The sequence below is a fragment of the Vipera berus genome (assembly GCF_964194415.1).
Source record: "Vipera berus genome assembly, chromosome: 2".
Lineage (NCBI taxonomy): Eukaryota > Metazoa > Chordata > Lepidosauria > Squamata > Viperidae > Vipera > Vipera berus.
The window spans coordinates 183,188,770-183,211,516 of NC_138203.1; the positions used below are offsets into that span (position 1 = coordinate 183,188,770).

At 37.9% G+C, this 22,747-nt stretch overlaps 1 protein-coding gene across 1 annotated transcript; it reads right to left on the bottom strand.

Moving 5' to 3' along the window:
- Nucleotides 1–673: 673 nt before the first annotated feature.
- On the bottom strand, nucleotides 674–22,687 carry LOC308664407 (phospholipid-transporting ATPase VB-like). The gene is made up of 12 exons (XM_081321635.1): nucleotides 22,544–22,687; nucleotides 21,797–21,903; nucleotides 18,518–18,644; nucleotides 16,361–16,545; nucleotides 14,917–15,232; nucleotides 13,650–13,726; nucleotides 12,197–12,322; nucleotides 7,813–8,013; nucleotides 5,916–5,996; nucleotides 5,641–5,745; nucleotides 3,800–3,987; nucleotides 674–1,352 (listed from the first exon to the last, which is right to left on the bottom strand). Exons 1-12 carry the CDS (start codon nucleotides 22,641–22,643, stop codon nucleotides 938–940), a joined length of 2,028 nt encoding a protein of 675 aa, XP_081177761.1. The 5' UTR covers nucleotides 22,644–22,687; the 3' UTR covers nucleotides 674–937.
- Between the last annotated feature and the right edge of the window lie 60 nt (nucleotides 22,688–22,747).

Below are 22,747 nucleotides of genomic sequence, written 5' to 3' on the forward strand. Positions count from 1 at the left end.
TTTATAATTGCAGGTAATAGAGAACAGGTCTGGACTTCCTTTGGTGAAACTTTCTTTTAGTTGTTCAAACAGTGCTATTATGCCCATTTCAAGCCTGAACTGGCTTGGTTCCTTCCTTCACTCTCTCTTCCTAGGAATTCTCTTTACTTTCTAGATCCCTGATCCACCTTCCTTCCTCAGCATCCCATTCAAAGTAGAGGTAAAGATCTTAAAAATATATCTTGGATGATAGCTCCTCAGAAATCAACAAACATTACTTCCAAATGTGGAATTAGATCACCAGGTTGCTAGTTATCTAAAAGAACTAAACAACTATCTGACCATTAAAAAACAACTTGGCCTGTGCAGTCTTTCACATATACATACATGCAACATATATTACATATGTACATACAGTATATTTCAGATTTCTTTTAAAAACACACACCCTCAAAACAGTTTTGGATTTCCCACTTAAAATATCTAGATTACGGGTTTATGTCTTTATATTTTTAAACACGATCATTTTGTTCTAAAACGTTGCAGTTTTGAAGCTATATAACCTCTATTCTTCAGCAAGGCGGAAATGTGGCATGATTTTGAAATTTCACTGGAAAAAAGAAACAGCTCTTCCCCACAAATATTGTCTATTTTCAAGTCCCCACAAAGGAAATTTTGTGCAATTGCCCACCAAACTATTTTAGCCCCTTTCCCCCCTCCGCCCCAAGAAATATATAGCCATATGCTTCCATGCTGTCCTGCACTGTACAGTCAAAACACAGTTTCTCGGTATGCTGGTGAAATTTTATTTTAGGTCTCCCATCCAGACATTGCTGCTATGCTAACATAAACAGGAATGATATTGTTCCTTCTGTTGCCTTTATTCATGGAGAGTGAGGCCACAGGAGTTGGGAAAGCAGTCAGTGTTTACTTTTCCTCCTTGAAAGCTGTGCTTCCTTCACAAAGTCACTGCACTCACAGACCTCCGATGGCTTCGCTGAGCAGAACTTTCAGAGTTCTGGGGGATTTGGCTAGTAAATGGCTCCACAGCTGAAAGTGGTCCAGTCTCTTCTTGGATGCATCTTTTGTCATTGTCCTTGGCTTCCTCATTCAAAGTCCTTTCTCCAAGCATTTCGTTCTGTGGAGGCCCGAGCCCCTGAAGAACACTGGTCTCTGGAAGCCCAAGTCCTGCGTGATCACAGATATTTTCATTGAGTTGACTAGGAACATTAGTGTGGATTGCTGGGCATTCTTTTATCAGCTTCCATTTCTGTATTTCCCAGTCCTGTTGTTCTTTTGGCAACTTTTCCAGTTGTTGTGCTTTCAGGATGCAAGATATTTTGAAAGTCCCTTGTAGAGCCAATATAAGATATCTTGGGAAAGCAAAGAAAAACACTAGTTATTTTTCCAAGATTTGCTCTCATTCATTTTGTAGATGCTAGATGAAGTATAATGTGAATGATTACATTTCTTATAATCATATATTCCTATAAGAATTCCACTTTCTATGGAGAACAGTTCTAAAATACTACACATACAGTATAGATTCCAAATGCACTGGAGGTGACTTTTGCAAAGTACACACCAAGATACGGAAAGGGAACAAAAACTAGAATGAGGAAACTCATAATTTTATGAAAGTTGGTGTCACAAAATATGTGTCACAAAGGTAGTTTCCATCTACCTGCCAAGGTGGTGCCATGGCTAAAGATGCATAGGTAACCTGGTACTATCCAAACAAATAAGCCATAACTCACATCAGTTCAGATATAGCAAGATAATTTGGAAATACAGTCCAGAACATATGCAAGGGTGTCGAACTGCTGGCCCGCGGGTCGGATGAGTCATCCGGAAGCCACGCCCACCCCATTGCCGGCAATGGCAAAACCGTCCTGATACGTCTTGTGACATCATGTGACATTGTGAGTTTGACATGTCTGATATAGAGTATATCAGTTTGCCTGGGCTAGGGTTTTGTTTGGTGATTATGGACAGTTACAAACTGCCATTCAACCATGTTAAGGCCAGCTGCTATGTTTCAGGAAAAAAGTGGCTTGGTAATGCCAGTCTGTGGGTCATAGCCCATGATAAGTGTATTTCTCTATAGCTCTTTGATATAAACAGAAATCATGGTTTTCCTTTCCAGCAATCTTAGTGTGTTCAAGATTGCAGGGAAGAGTATTTAAACTGTCAAAGCTTCTACCAAGTCCTCCATCACTCTTCTGTCCTTTCTGCCCTTAGTCAGCCCATCCTCACTTTTTGTGGCTCAGCTCAAGGGATCTGTGACTTCTGAGGATATTTTTTTATCCTCATATCTCCCTGCAAGACAGCAAAGCAAATGCAACTGATTCCAAAGACACAGATGTGCAGAAGGTTCCTCCTGGTCCTGGCATGAAGAAGCTGCAGAAGAAGCAGTAATGGCAACATACACTTTATGTAACATTAGTGTTAATAGTTGGAAAGTGACAAATGTAGGGACTCATGGGAAATGTTGCTGCAAATGCAGTGACAGAATAGCGGTAAATCAGCAGCAATAGCAAGATGAGAAATTGTCAGTTGCCCCAAATGTCTTGGAGAGTCATATCTATGTGAGGCCTATTCTGTTGTTTGAAATATGGCAGCTCATAAACTACATTTTGAAGTTGGCTTGTTTCAGACACCATAATAGTATTACCCAGTACTTTTTTTGTAAAAAAAAAAGAGAGTGCTGGAACTCACACACGTCATACAACCCGCCTTGTCTACCCTACAAGGTTCCATCTAAAAAAAGTGCCAGAACTCCGTTCTGGGCATTCTATGACAAAAAAAGCCCTGGTATTACCCATACTTTTGTCTGAATTTGGATATCAGTGAAGGTATGTTATGAAAAGAAGAGGAAACTTCTGCTCTTCTTACAGTTATGCCAGGAAAGGAGAAGAAAAAAAAGCGAACAACTCTGAAGTTTATCCAGGCTTGCTCATGTTAATACTAAAAACCAACATTTATAAATACATATTATTTGGATGCATTCGTTCAAGTTTCCTTCCGTTATTGCAGCTACTCCCATGACACCTCATTCTGAATATCAGTTTTACAATAAGCAAAAAACTTCTCATTTTACAGAAAATTCATAGGAATGTAATGTTAGGGAAACTAGCTAAAATGCTCTGCCCTCAAATCAATGTGTTTTGTAGTAAGAGATTAAAGTGGAACTCATGAAGAGTAAGACTTCCAGAGGGAATTCTTTTCATAACCCTTAGACCTTGGGTGTTAAGAAGAGAAGCAGATAGTCAATCTTTGTGCTATTTCTAAGGATCATATGACAGCTGGAGAAGTCTGAGCTGTGACACTAGCGTTAACATGGAAACATATTTCTTTCCTTTGAAGTACTCAAGAGTTGCCTCTCAAAAAAGAAAAAAAAAGAACACAACAAAGCTTTTATATTCTAGCAAAACATGTCAACTCAATTTCCCCAAACTGTACAGAGAAAGTTGTACTGCATTAAAGGATGTGGCTGTCAAGGATTTTAAGCTTCCCTTCCATAAAATGACTGCTATACCAAGGAACTGGCTCTTGCCTGGCAGATTTTTGTGGGAATGGGGAAAAAAACAGACTAGTAAGGATTGTTCTCTGGAAATTAGATTTAAAGAATCCATCTGGGTCTTTTTGCATGGTACTAGTTGCCTTATTTGCAACATCCGATTAAGACCTTTCTTAAATAATACCATACTGCTGAGATAAGGCTTTCTGTTTCTTGGAACAACATTTAATCAAACTTTGCAATCCCTATTTACTGAGTGGGACCGTATACAAGAACAAGTAAGAAAAAAAAAGGTCAAACCTTGGGAGAAGTGCTATGACTGGTGTAATAATGATTGTGAAATAAAAGTTTGGCTCTGAAAATTCCATCTCCATAATCCAGTAGGGATTTGTGGGATGGTTGCAAAGGACACAGGTTGCATTGTAGATGGATGAGAAGATGAAGTACAGCAAAATGCTCCCAATTATTGCAATCCCATGGAACAGGGTCTGTGAACAGAAGAAAAGAAAAGCAATTAGAGAAATAAAACTTTTAGTTACGATTCCTGTCTAGGAATGTGTTGGTGCAGAACATCAGGAGAATATAAAGGGCAAATGCCATAGTAACAATCTTATTCTGAGGCAGTGCAATTTCTATGCAACAAAGGCATCTGAATGTAAAATTGCAGCAATGATGAATCTGCATTGAGGAATGTCAAGTTTTGGAATTAACTCTGATGGTTTTTGTAAGGTCTTTCTAAGACAAGTGCAGGTCGGGTGGGAAAGAGCAGTATCTTTTCTGTGGCATTTGAGAAGTCGTGCTTTTTTGTTGGCTTTGTGCGAATGAATACTGTTTTCCAAGCCATGGTGTCCATTTATTGCTTTTTGGTATGTCTGTACCTTTCAGTCAGTGTTACCTGGGTTTTCTCTGCAGTTTACTTGAAAAGAGTTTTCAGAAGTGGCCTTACTAAGGCTGACAGGCTCAAGATCACTCAGCTGACGGTGTGCCTAAGCTGGGACTTTCTTCTATTTTCAGCAAAAATATTATCTGCAGTCTTCTCTAACTGCAATGAGCAATAATATTTGTAATTGTGTCAAATTTTACTGAAATACATAAATATTCCTGATAGAAATGAGGGGGATGATACTTTTATGCAGACAAATATTGAAAAAGTGTGAAGGTATATATGTCTGCTCAAAAGCATGAACAATTAATTCAAATAGTATAAACTGAGTAGCTGTTATTGCCTAGTATTAATTTGGAACATAGTACATAGACCATATAATAACAGAGTTGGAAGGGAAACAACCCGCTGCTCAGCCCCCTATACCATTTCAGACAAATGGTTGTCCAATCTCTTTTTGAAAAACTCTAGTGATGGAGTACGCACAACTTCTGAAGGCAAGCTGTTCCACTGGTTGATTGCTCTCACCATTAGGAAACTTCTTAGTTCTAGGTTGCTTCTCTTCTTGGTTAGTTTCCATCTGTTGTTTCTTGTCTTGCCTTTTGGTGCTTTGGAAAATAGTTTGACCCTCTCATCTTTGTAGGAGCCCTTCAAATATTAGAATACTGCTATCATGTCTCCCCTAGTACTTCTTTTCATTAGACTTGACATACCCAATTCCTGTAACTGTTCTTTGTGTGTTTAGTCTTCAGCCCCCTAATTGTCTTTGTTGCTCTTCTTTGCACTCTTTCCAGAGTCTCAACATCTTTTTTATATTGCGATGAACAGAACCAGATGCAGTATTCCAAGTGTGGCCTTACCAAGGATTTTTAAAGTAGTACTAGAACTTCACGTGATCTTGATTTGAGCCCTCTATTAATGCAGCCTAGGATTGCATTGGCTTTTTTTGGCAGCTGCTGTACACTGTTGGCTCATATTTAAATGATTGTCCACTAGGACTCCATGATCCTTCTCACAGTTACTACTATTTCTGAATCTGTGTATTATACTGTCTGCAAATGTTGGCATTTCAGTACTTTTTCATCATTCAATAATTCTTTGAAATCCAAGGTGGGAGGGACTCAGACCCAGACACCCAAATATAGTATCACAAAAGTACATGACTATCACCTTTACAGCCAGGACATTGTTTCCATTCAACAAGCCAGCCAGCCAGCCAGCAAGCAAGCTGGGTTAGTTATTGAAACTACATACATACCCACATTTTAATTTCTAAAGCTTGGTGAAAAATAATAGTAAGAAGGGCACCAGTGTTGACTACCGTTCCAAAAGCGAAAACATCAGTATCAGAATCCTGGTATACCTGAAAAATTAGATAAAATAATACTAATATATCAAAATATGAAACAGAAGCACTGAGTTTTATGAATCAGCCTTCTCAAGTCTGATATGCTTCAAATCTGAGCTTGAGAGCAACAGGCTGGGAAAGGCTGGTTTAGAAAAAGTTGAATACTTTGTAATTTGAACACTTACTAGATAAGGGATAAAGAAGCAAATGAGACTCTGGTAGAAGGCATCCAAGATAGCAAGGCAAAACGTTAGAGGTTTGTAAATCTGTAGCAAATAGGACACAGAAGGAACAGAGAATTTCAGAACATATATATTTTCTTGATATATCACTTATAACTTGATGGCCATGGGGGAAGCCACCAATCAGTGGTAAATAACAGGATTTGCATCAGTTTCATTCTCTGTCATTGCCTTCAAAATAAAAAAACAGAGAAGATGTAGTATGCCTAAAAACCCGATTTTTTAAAAAAATATTTTTATTTAAATTGATAAACCTATTTATTCTTATATCTTTATCCAAACAGAACAGCACTGGAAGGTTAAATGGAAGAAGAAGTTATGGAGCTTGGGTTATTGTTGGACTACCATAAGAGGTCCAAACAAGCCTTTGTGGGCAAAAATATCTATTCCCAACGTAATTATTTTTTGGGTTAAATTGATGCATGACTTTTCCACCAAGCTCAAGGGGCTTCCATGGAAATCTCCCTGACTTTTATCTCCACATTAGCCACCTTGCAATGCAGGATGGGCCGATATGGTAAGATGGGCCCAGAATTACTTAATGAGTTTCCATAGCTAATGAATGACTTCAAACTGGGTCTCTCTGGGTCTAGTCTGGACCTGCTGTAACACTTTAAACATCACAACATGTTACAGTTTTGGTTACTATGATAGGTGTAACTTTTTCAAGGTAGAGATTAGCCATAGCTGTCCCAGCATTGGAATATTGTAATGTATTTTATCTGGAGACTGGACTTTTGTAATATATTTCTGCTCTTGAGGGTGTATCATAAACCACACTTAGACTAGAATGAGGAACTAGGTTACTAGGGACTTATTGATTAATTTTAGTATTATAGAGTCTGCATTGTCTGCTGTGTAGTTACCAAGCTACTTTCCAGATTTCATTTTGATTGACAAGCACAAAGCCAAGTTATATGAACAATCATTATGCACAGATCTTTACCTGGTTTTTAGAGTCAGAAAAGAATGTTCTCATAGTGTAGTTTGCTGAGGTTCTTCTTAAAGGATTGTGGCTTTTTTTTAGTGTGGGATAATCTTCTCTGTGAATGTCTTGGTTTGGAGGTGTTTTTTTTTTTGCTATCAGTTAAAATACACAGATGTTCCCACCTGTCTCCTGAATATCCCTATCTTAGTCTACCCTAACAATTGTTAAACTAGCACCTCAAATACTTTGGCCACCTAATGAGAAGGAAGGACTCACTGGAGAAGAGCCTAATGCTGGGAAAGATCGAGGGCAATAGAAGAAGGGGACGACAGAGAATGAGGTGGCTGGATGGAGTCACTGAAGCAGTAGGCATGAGCTTAAATGGACTCCAGAAGATGGTAGAGGACAGGAAGGCCTGGAGGAACGTTGTCCATAGGGTCGCGATGGGTCGGACACGACTTCGCAGCTAACAACAACAACAAGCACCTTAACTTGTTAACACATTTTATTGCACTTATTGTATCAACTTATATCTGTGGCTTATATCTGAGAATCCATGTGTTTAAAAATGTATGAGTTGCATTTATTCTCTTAGTGCAAGATCAGACTTTGCACAATAGCTTGGATCGATGAAAAATGGTAGAAGAAAGCACTGAACACTCTATGAAAATTGCTTTCTTTAACCTATTTTTTCACCCTTTCATGGAAAAAAAATGTTTTAAAAAGGTGCTTTTTAACCAATGGAATACAGTTGTTTAATGAGGGAATTACTGAGCTGAAAACTGACCACAGTCAAGAAATCACGGCTTAATGCAGTGTATGAACCGAATCAACATCTACTTTAGAAAGGATATTTATCTTGCCATGCCGTGAAAGCTGTTATTTTATGGGATATTCTCGAAAAAGTGTTACCTCTGAGTTTTGCCCACTTTTGTAAAGTGCAGGAAGATTCAATAGGGTTTCTGCAGAAATGTCTTTATCCAGAACTCCAGAAATTAATGGTGGCACAGATGTAAAAAACAAGTTGAAAAATACCGTTTGCCAGTAGTCTATCATAGAAGCTCCAGAGAAAGCACAGAAGAACTGGTACCAGAAGAGAAGGTTGACATAGGTCTGGTGAGAAAATATGAAAAAAAATAAATGTTTTAAATATCTGTAGAAAGATCATCTAGCCTTTGCTATCCAAGGGTGTTTGGTTAGTCATAACACCTAGCCTCTGCAGAGCATGATAAACTCTTAGAATCTGATCAAGGACTCACAGCATTAGTCCAAATAAACTCAATACGCTATTTAATTTTAATTAGGCTTTTGATTAAGTTGAGAGACTGGCTAAAGTTACATTACAAGCATTTGTAACTGAACTCTGTTTCTTTCTATTTTAAAGTGCTCGGGGTGAGAAAATTAAACAAGCTTTTGGGACAAAGAGAGAAGCACATTTATCTTTTTCTCTACCTGCTATTTACCCATGCTAATTTGCTTTTTGTTTGTGTTTCCTTTCTCAAGTTTTTAAATGTACCTGACATAATTTTTGGAACCCATGATGTGATATGATTAGGAAAACAGCAGATGGACAAAAGGATTGAGAACTGTTTTCTCTTGATTAGTTCCCTACTTTTAAACTATTTCTTTTAATACTGCTTTTCATCTAAAAATGAATTTGACTGTCAAATTAAAGCAAGCCAAGGACCCATGGTGGCACAGTAGTTAGAATGCAGTATTATAGGCTAACTCTGCCCACTGCTGGCAGTTCGATCCTCACTGGTTCAAGGTTGACTCAGCCTTCCATCTTTCCAAGATTGGTAAAATGAGAACTAAGATTGTTAGGGGCAATATGCTGACATTTCTAAAATTGCTCAGAGAGAGCAGTATATACTCCACTCCGCGAGCTGCATTGGCTTCTGGTTGCCCTCTGGGTGAGATTCAAGGTGCTGGTAATGACCTATAAAGCCCTAAATGGCTTGGGTCCGGGATATCTGAGGGAACACCTGCTGCCAGCATCAAGTTCCCTTCGTCCAGTGCGTTCCCACAGGGAGGGTCTTCTCAGGGTGCCGGCGGTAAAAGATTGCCGGCGGGTAACGCCCAGGGGGAGGGCCTTCTCAGTGGGTGTGCCTGCCCTCTGGAACCAGCTGCCCGTGGAGTTGAGGACTGCCCCCGACCTCCATTCATTCCGCTGGGACCTGAAGACCTGGCTCTTCGAGCTCTCTGGCCCAGGCTGAGAATTTTAATTTTAATTTTAATTTTAATTTTAATTTTAATTTTAATTAATTTTAATTTTAATTTTAATTTTAATTTTAATTTTAATTTTAATTTTAATTTTAATTTTAATTTTAATTTTAATTTTAATTTTAATTTTAATTGGGGTTTTTACTCTTTCAGGGACTGTTATAATCTTTTTAATTGTGTTTAATTTTTGTATTTCTTGTTTTAATTCCCTGTAAACCGCCCTGAGTCCTTCGGGAAAGGGCGGTATACAAATCCAATTAAATAAATAAATAAATAAATAAATAAATAAATAAATAAATAAATAAATAAATAAAAGTCTAAGTGCTATTGCTAAGAGTAGTAAGAGAACCACTGAAATCGTCAGAACTTAATTATGACTACAATATGTCTACTTGTTTTTAGTAAATCTACTTTAAACATGAATAAGACTAGATTCAGTATATTATTAGGTCTTAGTGACAAACATTTGCATGAAATATATAGTTAGCCTTGGGTGTATGTTAATGGATTGTAGTCATCTACTTGAGATTCACAGTCAGAGTTTCTTTCATGAATATAAATAGCTTTTGTATTCCTCGCAGCTATGTGATTGTCACTCAGAATCAAACATAAACTTTGTATGCTGTAAAGGTAACATATTCATAAAATGTCACTTCTGTTTATTTATTTTTGTACAAAAAAGTGAAATAGAAAAATTAAATAAGTGGCGGAGAAATCCCTCCTATTGTTTTCTACTATTTTCTAGCTGCTTTCATAGCAACCGATGTTAAGGACCCTGACAGTAATAATGCAGAAAAACAAAATGTAAACAGTATGACATAAGGAAATTCACCAGAAACAAGAAGAGTAGAAAAAGTTCATTTACTACAATCAAATTATGTGAGTTAAATATCTATATAAATGAAGTAGATAAATAGGTACCAGTGAGAGGGTAACAGCGTTTTGTGTGCCATGGTCTATAGTCATGATGGCCAAATGACCACTGAAGCATTTTCAGACAATGCTGGATCCCTTGGCTAGGAAATGGACATGAGCACTGGCTCCCAGAGTCAGACATGACTAGAAGGGGAAGACCCTTATCTTTTTTATTTGTAACAATATAGGTAAGGAAATCCATTATTCTTTGGTAATGGGAATCATACTTCTTTCTAGCATCAAACCTAATATTAACCACCATCCCCAAGGGTTATTAGTGACAAAATAAAAATTAAATACCATTTTAGAAAATCTACATGGTTTTTGATGTGATGGGATATTGGGGAATGAAATAATAAAGGGAAAATTAATGACATTTATTAAGATGATGCAACTTAGGCATTTCCTGAATAGATTTGATTTTCTCTCAGTTCTTATAAAATTGTAGGTTTGGACACCAGTGCCCACAGTGGGAGTCAAAAAAGGCCAAATGATACTACTACTACTACTACTACTACTACTACTACTACTACTACTACTACTACTACTAATAATAATAATAATAATAATAATAATAATAATAATAATAATAATAATAATTTTATTTATATACCGCCCTTCTCCCGAAGGACTCAGGGCGGTGAACAGGGCAAATGCATAAAATACAAAAAATACAAAAGTTAAAAAGGAATTAAACATAATGCCCAAGGTAAAAAACAATAAATACAAATATTAAGAACAATAAAAAATCCAACCCACCCCCCCATCAGGCCAAGCCGGCTTGTTCAAATAAATGCATTTTCAGATCGCGTCGGAAGGAGCGGAGGTCGGGCGCCATCCGGAGCTCAACCGGCAACCGATTCCATAACTCCGGGGTGCCCACAGAGAAGGACCTCCCCCTGGGGGCCACCAATCGACATTCTCTGATCGGTGGCACCCTGAGGAGGCCCTCTCTGTGGGAACGCACAGGGCGGAGGGAAGTTGATGCCGGCAGCAGGTGCTTGTAGCAATGCAATCAAAGCTCATCCCTATATATGTTTGTGTGTTTGGGTACACACACACACACACACACACACACACATACATATATAGGGACGTGGTGGCTCAGTGGGTTAGGACACTGAGCTTGTCGATCAGAAGGTTGGCAGTTTGGTGGGTCGAATCCTGAGTGCCGCGTAACAGAGTGAGCGCCTGTTACTCGTCCCAGCTTCTGCCAACCTAGCAGTTTGAAAGCACGTAAAAATGCAAGTAGAAAAATAGGGACCACTACAGTGGGAAGGTAACAGCATTCCGTGCGCCTTTGGCGTCTAGTCATGCCGGCCACATGACCACGGAGATGTCCTCGGACAAGTGCTGCCTCTTCGGCTTTGAAACGGAGATGAGCACCAGCCCCTAGAGTTGGAAACGACTACCACGCATGTGCAGGGGAACCTTTACCTTCATACATACATACATACATACATACATACATACATACATACACATACATACATACATACATATATGCAATTTTGTATATACATTACATTGCAATACACATGCAAAGGAACTCTGGCTTTGATTATGCAGCCATGCTCACCATCTTGTGTTTTTTTTAACTCCCCCCGCCCCCTTTGGAGGTGCTAGTTGGTCCAGATCCCAAGAGGTGCATGTTAATTGCATGATTAAAATGTCTACTCTGAGAACATAGATGCCCAATTGAATTTCTTACAATGTAGCTAAAGCTGGCTAGTGTGGTCATCTATTGGTAGCATAGATTTCCCATCAAATTAAGTGGTTGTCAGCCTGTAGAGTTCAAGTCAGGATCAACTTCTACTTGCCATGATTATAATCAGCCATTTTATGTGCAGCAATGGAGCCACAATTCTGTTAAGGATTGCCAATATAGATTTTAAATAGGAAATTAGAGAATGAAACTTATTTTATAGAAACTAAGTGAAAATTAATCCATTTATGAATCAATCCATTTAACCAAAAGATTTTTCACTCTTGAATATTTCAAGAATGACTTTATGGAATATTTCCTTATTATATTTTTGGAACTTGTAAGCTGCTGGTGCAGGGCTCCAGTCAAGTAATCTATAAACAACAATTGTCCCAATTGTTACAAGCAATAGCGGATGGCATGCAAGATGAAATAAGCAGTTAGGACACCTACCACATTTTTATAGAAAAAGTATAGCACCATCTTTCCCAAGCGAGAATAGCACCAGTGTCCATGGACTAGAAGTAACTTCTTGAGGTGCTTAAACTGGGATACTGAAAAATCACTGGCCATGACAGCCTGAAATGAAGAACATATATAAAATGACACAATTTATATTTTCACGTTTTACTGATCCAATATAAATCAGGACTGCAGGCAAAAGTCAATAATAAAAAGCAAGAATGGGAAATATAATGTGTCTCTGGGTTAATGTTAAATTCTTCAGTGGCAGCATTTCCAAACTTTTGCTCTTTAGATGTGTTTGGTTATCATTTCTGGAATTCCCAGAGAAGAATCACCAAAGCTAACTGGGAATTCTGAAGTTACACACTAGTGTAATTGGAAGATAAGTTACAAGATGAATATGCTAGAGTTTCATTATGACTGCAGCTCTGTCCATTTCCAAGCCCAGTGTGACAATTTAATTCATAAGAAAGTGATCTTATGACAGTTAGACTTAGATAACCGGTTTTGGATAGCTGAAGGCGTCACATCACTCTAAAATAATGAGGAAAAGAGGGTGGGAATATATTATACATGTGGATGGAACTAGAATTCCCCCACTCTCCTTAATTTTGGGGTGAAAGTCTGGGATCCTTGTTTTTTTTTTAAGCCAGCCCATCTATTTTAATGCACTATTGTTTGTGCATGTTTCTCTTCTCCAAATGGCATCCGGCAACAGAAGAGAGTGACAAACAAGCACTTGGAAAACCCCTTGTAGCTCTGGAGCCACAAATTGCCCATCTGAATCTGAAATAACAAGAACAGCCTTGGATGAAACAACCCAAAGTACTGAGTACTTCTTGAGGAAAAAATTCTCAAGTACTGCTTGTAATCCAGTACAATTCCACATTAAGTGTAGTCCTGTGCAGAGAATATGGAATTAGTGGTAGGGGCTGGACAACCCATTTACTGGATTACAGCGTAGTTCTGATTCAGGCTCAGTCCATAAATGTCAACCAACAAGAAAAGTAATTGTCAGCTTATTTTTATTTGGATGCTTCCAGTGATGTTTCTATCAAACAATTAACCCCCTTAGGAAGGATGGGGGAAGGGATAGAGAGAGAGTTTCCAGATGATGCTTCTTATTGTTAATCAACCTTCTTTATTTTTTTCCTGCTGCACAATGTCTTTGTTCAGAAACATTATAGCCTTGGACATTTGCATGGGAGTAGTTCATATGCCTAAATGAATAATCAAGGTAAGCATACAAATAATTTGATTCATTATAAATGCAAATCATTTCACCCTGAGGTCTCAAGGATATTGCTTACCTTGTTATAACAGAGAGCAGATGATACTTATGTTCACTTTTTATACAGAATACAGTTGCTTAAAATTCTGTATATGTATCTTAGCAATTGTTGCCAAGGGCAAGAGGGTATCCCTCAATTATTATGCATACCTGCATACCTTCTTGTCCAGAAATGCCAATTCCAACATCAGCTGCCTGGAGCATACCTACATCATTTGCACCATCACCTAGAAAAGAGTGAAACATATATTTCTCTCAGACTGAAAAGTAGGCAGATGGTATGTAAGGCAATGGAAATATTTGTTGAGTACATCTCTCATTCTGCAATATATGGTTTATGTCAGAGGCCAGCTTTGTGTAATTAGATATAGAAGGAAAGAATACTTCTTTTTTGTTTACCTTGAATTTTGCCATTGCTTGAGTAGTATGAAAAAGAGAAATAAACTTCTTCCCATTCACCTTGTTCCAAGTCACTGCTGACTTTATTATAAATCTTTGAGAGTGAAAACAATTTCATTTCCAATTCTTTTATATGATTGCTCAGCAATGTTTCCTTTTTCTCAGCAGAAACATGCTATTTTTTGGTGATATGTTATGTTTCACTTACATATCAAACACAATACTAGACCCCATTCTTACACTTGAACTTAGTTTAAAACCTGGGAAACAGTTGATCCAGATTCACATTTTCAGACTTAAGATAAGATAATAGTTAGCTTGTTGATAGATGGATGGTTAGATGCATGGATGGATGACAGCTCATTTGATGCAGTGGTTAAATTACTAAACTAGAAACAAGCTGTGAATTGCTGACCTTCCTTAGGTACAAAGCCAGATGGGTGATCTTGGGTCTCAGCCCTAGGATGTGTGTATATGTTCTTGGGGGAAATGTGCAAAGAACGCTGGGTGTGTGTGCCAAGAATGTACATTCTCAGCAGGGTCATTCAAGGCAAAAAGGGTATCCTAGAGCAGGGGTCCCCAACCCCCGGTCCATGGACCACTACTGGGCTGTGGCATACCATCAACCAGTCTATACAAACAATCAAAGCCCCATCCATGGGATGCAGGCAGCACACAAAACCACATCCCCTCTGGTCCACAGAAAAACCTCTCTCCATGTAACCAGTCCCTGGTGCCCAAAAGGTTGGGGACCTCTGTCCTAGAGCAACCAGATCCCTATACTGAGCAGCAGCAATATAGGAAGATTGATCACTTTAGTAACAATGACAAAGATAAAAGCATCATGTTATACAGTATGGGAGAAGGCGATGGTAAACTATTCCTATATTTTACCAAGAAAACTAGATGAATAGGCAATATGAAATGATGGGCAAGGTTGGAGACAGAGTGTTTTGGAGAAAATGTATCTATGTAGTTGTTAAGCACTGACAGGGACTTGATGGCACATGATGCTCACCTACAGCAAGGGTCAACACTTTCAGCTGATTCCGTACAAGTTTGACCACCATGCTTTTTTGCAAGGGAGTGCATCGGCAGCACAAAACTGAGTGGCTATATTTTGTAAGCTGAAGAAACTTATGCTCGAGTTGTCCTTGGAAAATAGTATTCAGAGCATTCCCATCAACTACTAGTCCAATCACTGGATTTGGAAGTCCTGTGGTTGACCAAGAAAATGGCATCTTAAAGCCAAAAATACTCCATATTTTTCTAGGAATTACTCGACTCTTCTGCACCTCTTCCAACATGATATCTAGCAGTGATTCACAAGTTTCCTATGGAAAAAATAGTGAATAAGTTGTAAAGCTGCATGGCACTACAAACAAGAATTCTTCTGTTACAAAACAGTATATGCTAAGCTTTTAATTACTTACAATCTTTCATTCCATTAGATTACCAATTGAAGCACATGAGTGCTGACTTAAAGAAGTTATTTAACAAGTTACTTAGTCAAATATGTAGTAACAATTCAAAATTGGAGAATGTGGTGTATTATCCAAGCTAATTCTAATGTATAGTTAATTTATACTTTGCTAATTCTTAGCTTGTATATTTACGTTTTTCAATATAACTCTTGAATTTTGATTACAATTTACATCACCCATATGTGTGACCATGGATTGGTATGTTTGGGATTATAAATGAAGATATCTAGAGGGCACCAGGTTAGAAAATGATGCTATGTAATATTTGCTATCATTAGTGTACATTCAGAAGAAATTGCAGTGTTCGCTGCTGATGCATTGAGATAAATACTACTGCATATATAGTACATGCCTAAATGTACTATTTAATTGCCTTTATCATTACATCACTGGTAACTGAAATATTATATGGCAAGTAGGTTTACCACCTGTTTGTTATTTCAGAGAAGGATTACTTATTTAGTACTAAAGTTTAGTATTTCTAAATAAGAATCAATTTTCTTAAATAAGGAACAAATGGTAAGCCTATGATTAAGCATCAAGCAAGACTTCAACAGCATGTGGAGACAGGTTCTTTTGCAAACTGCCTAAGGCACATGACGATATTAAAATCTTAAAGTTTGTGGCTAGCATCCACAAGACTCCCTTGGTTCTGAAGGCGGGGATACAGTGCTGCTTCCAAAGGCATGCATGGAATCCAGAGATACATCAGCATTGACTCATACAATGAGAATTCTCCTCACCTCTCCTCATCACTTCCCACACCTTCAAAATCTACTATGAAGCTAGAACAGATTTTTGATACATATGGGAGGAGGACTTTCTGGGGAGAACAAATAGTTCTTTTACCCATGGGAATACATCGTTGGATTCAGTTCTTTTTTTCCTCCAAAATTCAACCTTTTTTCTGAAAAACTTTTGCATGAGAACATATTTAGCTATCATGGCATATTCTCCCTGCTAGCCATTAGAACCTACCTTATTTTCTGTATTAATGGTAAAGACAGTGTCTCTTTGGTCTAGAAGTTTGCAAGAATAGGCAATGTTGATAGCTGTTTCTTGCTTATCTCCAGTTAATACCCATGTTTGGATTCCAGCTTCTTTGAAGGCAGAAATGGTATCAGGCACTCCTTCTTGCAACCGGTCTTCAATCCCTGTTGCTCCTTATGAAAAGGAAATCATCAGTGTTATTGATTGCTGCCACAGGGAAGGCACATCTCTGGGGTCTAGATAAATGGCATTATTTAATCGATGGAAACTGGAGTATGCCTACCCTGCCAGGCAGATATGAGGGGAGATAGGTGGTCTCTCAAGTAACCAGGCTCTATGTCATTAATTAGGAATAATTTTAGGAAACAATTGCTATGTGATAAAGCAACCCATATGCCAAGTTTAACTTTTGTTACATTTCATAATAATTGCTTTGAAGAACAGTTGTGATTAAGAGATTCTTCTCTAGGACTTTAGAACATAAATCATCTTTTTTAACTCCTACAATTGGCATGTGCAAAATGGTTTGTATGCCAAGAGTCTGTTCTGTATGCACTATGGGGTTAGGATGCATTCATTATATACATATCACTTGCACCACTGCTGGAGCAATGAGGCATAGGATTGCACAAGAATGTTTGTTTTAGCCTTTCATTATCTTCTGGATGATGAGCTATATCCTTAAAAAGGTCAAAACTTACACAAGAATAAAAGAGAAATTAATGGAAAACTGACCTGTTTAACTGAAAACCATTTACTAAACAGGTTATCTATTGTTTCCACACAAAAAATAGAAAATTATATTCCCTAGCTTGAGATGTTCCACAATTAAAATAACTTGACTAAATAAACATTGAAAATAATTACTGAGAGAGTAATAACATCTTTTCTACTGGGATCAATATAATGTTATTGGAAATTTTAAGTATTATATATTGAATGCAAACTATTGCATAAAACCTAGATAACTAAGCTGTGACTGACAGCTAAGGTTTATAGAATTCCTGAATTGGTGCAAAGAGGCCTTCATAGGACAAAGCATAGAATACAAAGAAGCAAAATGGTTTATATTAGTGCTCAGAAGATATGAACATACAGTATAAGACATATGTGCTGTAGTGCAGGGGTCCCCAACCCCCAGTCTGTGGACCAGAACTGGGCTGTGGCATGCCAGCAACCAGGCCGCACAAACAAGCAAAGCCCCATACGCGAGATGCAGGTAGCACACAAAACCATGGACTCTCCGGTCCACAGAAAAATCTCCACTGAACTGGTCCCTGCTGCCCAAAAGGTTGTGGATCTCTGCTGTAATCTACACCTGAATGATGTCCTTTTATGCTTTGGATTTCTGAGGTGCAACTGGCAGATAGATTGGCTACCCTTGACACAGAACAAGATAACATTAATTTTAAACATGTATTTACATTCCCATAGATAGGATGATAAAGTGATTGCAAAGTCTATTTCATGTGTGATCCAACCATATGCATATTAATATTGGCAATTTTACATTGCATATGCATAGCATGGATATGTGCACATATGCACATATGGTGAAGCAAGACTTGGAAATACTGGAGAGAAACTAGACCTTAGGCTCCCCACTCTGGTAAGTTAATTTATATTAATTTCTATGGAATCCTTTAAAATGTGTTTTTTATATATATAAAAAAGAGAGTATGAGTTCTAGTCTGACTTTAGGACGAAGCCAGATGTGTGACCTTGGACCAGTCACTTTTTCTCAGTCCTAGGAAGGAGGCAATGGCAATTCTAGTTCAGGCAGTTGAGAGAGAGAGAGAGAGAGAGAGAGAGAGAGAGAGAGAGAGAGAGAGAGAGAGAGAGAGAGAGAGAGAGAGAGAGAGAGAGAGAGAGAGAGAGAGAGAGAGAATCATAAATCTATGGCAAACTTGCAGTTATGCATATCTGTACAATATCTGTATCTGTTTCTGATACATGTTATTAAATAGTTTGTAAATATATCATAGACAGCAATGGTAATAATCCTTTCTTTACAAATGACATTGGTAACAATTGTTTTAAATAATGACTCATTTCCAAGTAATTTTAGCGTCAGATATAAGTAATTCATTATTAATCATGAATATCAGGTTAATTAATGTAGAATGAATAAATAGTTCAAGATACCTAATAAGGTGAGTTTACTTTCCAGATGTTGTGCTGCTTCCATTAAAAGTTCATCTCTGTTGTCCATAGCTACTTCTGCCTCATGATGAAAGTTGAGCCATTTTTGAAATTTCTCTTCACTTAAAACCTGTCATGGTGTAAAGTCAACATGTAAGTGAAAATATTAAATGCCTGCCAATTAGGCTGGTGGAGGTCAACATCTCTAATTTGATTCAGTCATTAGAACATTTGCTATTACCAACTGCAATTCTAATACATCATCACTAACTATGATGGGTTATGAATATTAACGTAGTTTTACTTCACAATAACAAATAGAGTCAGGTGTTAATAGTATTTTGACAAATGAGCACAAAGTATGCAGCATTACAAACACACAGCCTGAAGCAATAGATTTGATGAAGTATTATGCCTAAAATTAAGTTAATTTTCAAGCAAAGATAGTTATGTTTTATTTTACTAAGAATTCTGGGAAGACAGGGAAATTCTAGTGAAGGAAAATAAAGCATTTTCAGTAGAAGAAAGTGTAGTTTAAGAAATGAGTTAAAGTTTGCAAATGCCAGTATCTGAGATGACAGAGAAGAATTTTAGGTTTTATTCTGCCCACAGACGCATTTATATGAGATGACATCCAAAGATTTCCAGTGGATAAAATATAGATGAGGTCCTGTACTTTGAATCATGATCAAAGCAAGCCTAAGAACGTGCTGCCTGAAATAAAAACCTGGACGCCCTTGCAAAGTCCATGAACAAAAGACTATTTCAGCACTGATAATGGAATAGCATCCTCCAATGAGTCTGGATGCACGCAAGTTAGGAGATATGGTAAGTGTTCTTCAAAATTATTGTTGCTCACCACTCACATAATATCACCTGAGGTTTCACCCTGTTTAATAACAAAGTCAGTCCTAAGGTGCAGGAGCTCTGCATTTTGGCATTTATTACACAACAATGAGATTGTATCGACTGAGCAAGAAAATCATAAATTGTACAACTGGAATAATAATAAAAAAGCATCACATATTAATTACATTAATGCAAACCAAATGTTATAGTTTCAGAAGACTCTTATTGACAGAGTTTGGTATCACTTTGGCAGATGATGCGCACCAAGAACCAGACAGTGGAAAAGTCTGTTTTGTTTTGCTGGAATGTTGTATGATTTGATATTAGTGATACTAATATTACAGCATTTAATATTAATTATTAAGATGTTCTTCCAGAGACTCTCTCAAGGATAGGATGGGCGTTGGAGACACTGGTATCTCCAGTGGTGACTATCTAGAACAAGGGTGTCAAACTGGCAGCCCACGGGCCAGATGCGTCATGCTGAAGCCACGCCCACCCCATTGCTGGCAATGGAAAAAAAGTCGTGACACATCATGACACGTCATCTGATGTTGCAAGTTTGACACCCCTGATCTAGAAGATGTTAACAGAAGGTGATAACGGTTTTCCCCAGAATTTCATTTTCTCCACCACTCTGTTTAAAATGCTCCTAAAATTTCAGAGAGGCTTGTTCATGTTCTTGACATCTGATGCTGCCAAATCCTTATGAGATGTAATTCTGTATGTCTTTTCCACCTAAACCCAAGAAGGAGGCTATTTAATGATTATTACTGTCAATAAAGGATTACATGAGGAAGCAACAAAAAGAAGCTTAATCCAAATAAGTTGGAAATGTTTCTGTCTAAGGCAGATTGGGGATCAGAGATTCCATCCGTGTTGGAAGAAACTGTGATTCCTTTTACTCACAATTTGCACAGCTACAGATAGTGTGCCAACCGCACCTATTCCTGGAGAAGTTAGATGATGATATCTGTCTTCATTATACGATATATGATAATATCCGTTAACACAATCGGGATGAATTAATCTTTGAAAATGATTCAGAAACTTTGATTGGCATAAAATGCTGCAGGCGGGCAATTGACCTTCAGTTTTAGTGGGCACATCTCCCTTACTGCAAGAGTATTATTGATTTCCAAGCTGTTTCTGGCCACAGTTCAAAGTGCTAGTTATCCCCTAGAAAGCTTTCCACAATTTGGGATCAGGCTGTTTGAATGAAAAAAACAACAACAACCCTCTCCCATATGTCCTTACTAAGAATTTAAGATCCTCTGGAAAAGTTCTTTTTCTGTTCTGATATTATCAGAGGGAGGAATGCAAGAGATCTCTCTTCTAAAAATTCTGGTGCACCCAGCTTTTTCTTCTTTGACATCTCTCCACTGTCAGACCTGTTGTGTCCGGATAGGGTGACAGATAACACGGAGACGGATCTGGGTATAGACTGTTTATTGAAGTGCACGTGGTAGAACTGACCTCGCTTGGCCCCATGTTGCTTATATGTCCGGCAAGTGCCGGACGCTGGCCAACCACCCGGCTGGAATCTCCCGCCTTGCCTCAGGCACCCAACCCGGTGCCCAGGAATTCCCGCCGGCTGAATTAGCCAATCATGAGGCTGTGCGGTTGTGTACAGAACAAGACTAAAATAGTTTTTATTAATATAGATGTTTGATTTTCCAGCTGCTCTATGAGCAAAGTGCTGCATGTTTTTCCTTTTGGAAAAACATTTTTTTACATTGTTTTACATTCCACCTTGTGCATACCGTAAAGAGGTAAGATGGATTTGGAATTAAAGGTAGGCTATTTCTGCCAATAAGCTGCTGCATGTCTTCAGGTCATGATGATGGGTTTTCTGCTGTTTCTTTCTCCTATCAGATAAGGGTTCCAAAGTGAAAGTATTTTTCCCCCTAATATTTCAAGCTAACACTCAGTGCTACTGAGAACAATAACTTCCAAATATATTTCCAGTTTTCCTGATCACCCACCAAAGGTAATTCACATTTCGTTTATTCTGGAGCTGTCCAAAAACATTTATGCAGGCTTTGATGCTTCTTCTGAAATAAAGCAGGAAAAACACTGTAGGTTGTAATTTACACTACCGGTATGATTAATCAGCCTATCCGGAATACTAAATGTTTCAAGAAATCACAGAGAAGCTCTATTTGATTGCAAATGTTTCTGATATCCAAAAGTTAGTAATAATGAGGATAGCAACAGGAAGAACAGATGGATTAGAGTATTGCTCTCCTTCAGCTTCATTTTAAAATGATTCATATGAGGGGGCAGTAAGAGCAGTAGAAAATTAATCCAAGTAACAAAGCATTTTGCCATTGGGGAACTGGCTCAAAGCATCAAAATGAGCCATTTACTGAAGTAGTTATCATTATTATTGCTATTGCTATTACTATCATTTTTTTTTAAAAAAAGAATTACCTTCTTTGCTATGCATAGAGTTCTCAGGCCATCATGTGCATACCAATCTAAATGTTTTTGTGTTTGTGTTCTCACTCTTCTTATCTTTTTTTCCATGGCTGCACTAGCTGTGAAACACAAAGTAAATCTGCTGATTCTCATCACACATTTGTGAAACACTTAAGTACCTTTCTGAAGCATAAAACTAAGACATTTTTCTGAAGGCATTTTTCTCTCTTTCCTGTTAAGATTTAAACATCACCCACACATCTCAATTCTACTTTATACATGCACAGAAGCTATTTGCTCCTTATTAATTACCTCTAACCTGGGCACCTGACAGCTTTAAAGATGCTGCAGAATTTTTAGCATTTTTCATCATTGGGCATTTTAGCTAGGGTTGCTGAAGTAGTAGCTGCAAAGCTGTGCAGGTCATGGGGTTCCTTACCCCTGCCCTAGAATGTGATTACTATTATTAAGAGCTTCATGTTAATTACCAGTTTGTCTATCTTCTTCTATTAGAGAATCACTATGCTCATTTCTTACCATTTTAATACAGTGCTCATAAAAACAAATTAAACTAGGCTTTCTGCAAATCTTAATTAGTCTGTTCAATATCCTTTCTAATTGTATAAATCAACATCCTTGCTCTCATTTTCACTAAGGTTTCTAAATATATTGTTTCTGCTGCAAACAAAATCTGTAAATCTTGAAGATATTGTCCAACAACCCAAGCTTTGCCTTCCTCCTAGGTCATTAGTTCTTTACCTTTGGTAGGGTCTTCCAATACATCCATTATGGCAGAGTCTGCCCCTTTGGTATAGACTATGATTTCTTTGGTGAGGGGATGCCTCACTACCACCGACATCCTCTTCCTGCTGGAATCAAATCCCAATGTGAACAAGAGGTCAAAGGTCAAAAGAGTCCCTTCCGGCAGCCTTACAGTCACTTGTTCAGGAGTTCTGGAGACTA

What these genes read in the sequence shown, in the direction of transcription:
- LOC308664407 (XM_081321635.1), bottom strand. Translation starts at nt 22,643, where the DNA reads ATGTCGGTGGTAGTGAGGCATCCCCTCACCAAAGAAATCATAGTCTAT. An exon ending in CCATTAATACAGAAAATAAG is followed by an intron (nt 15,233 to 16,360) that starts GTAGGTTCTAAT and finishes TTTTTTCCATAG; the next exon opens with GAAACTTGTGAATCACTGCT. An exon ending in AAAGTGGGCAAAACTCAGAG is followed by an intron (nt 5,997 to 7,812) that starts GTAACACTTTTT and finishes TATTTGCTACAG; the next exon opens with ATTTACAAACCTCTAACGTT.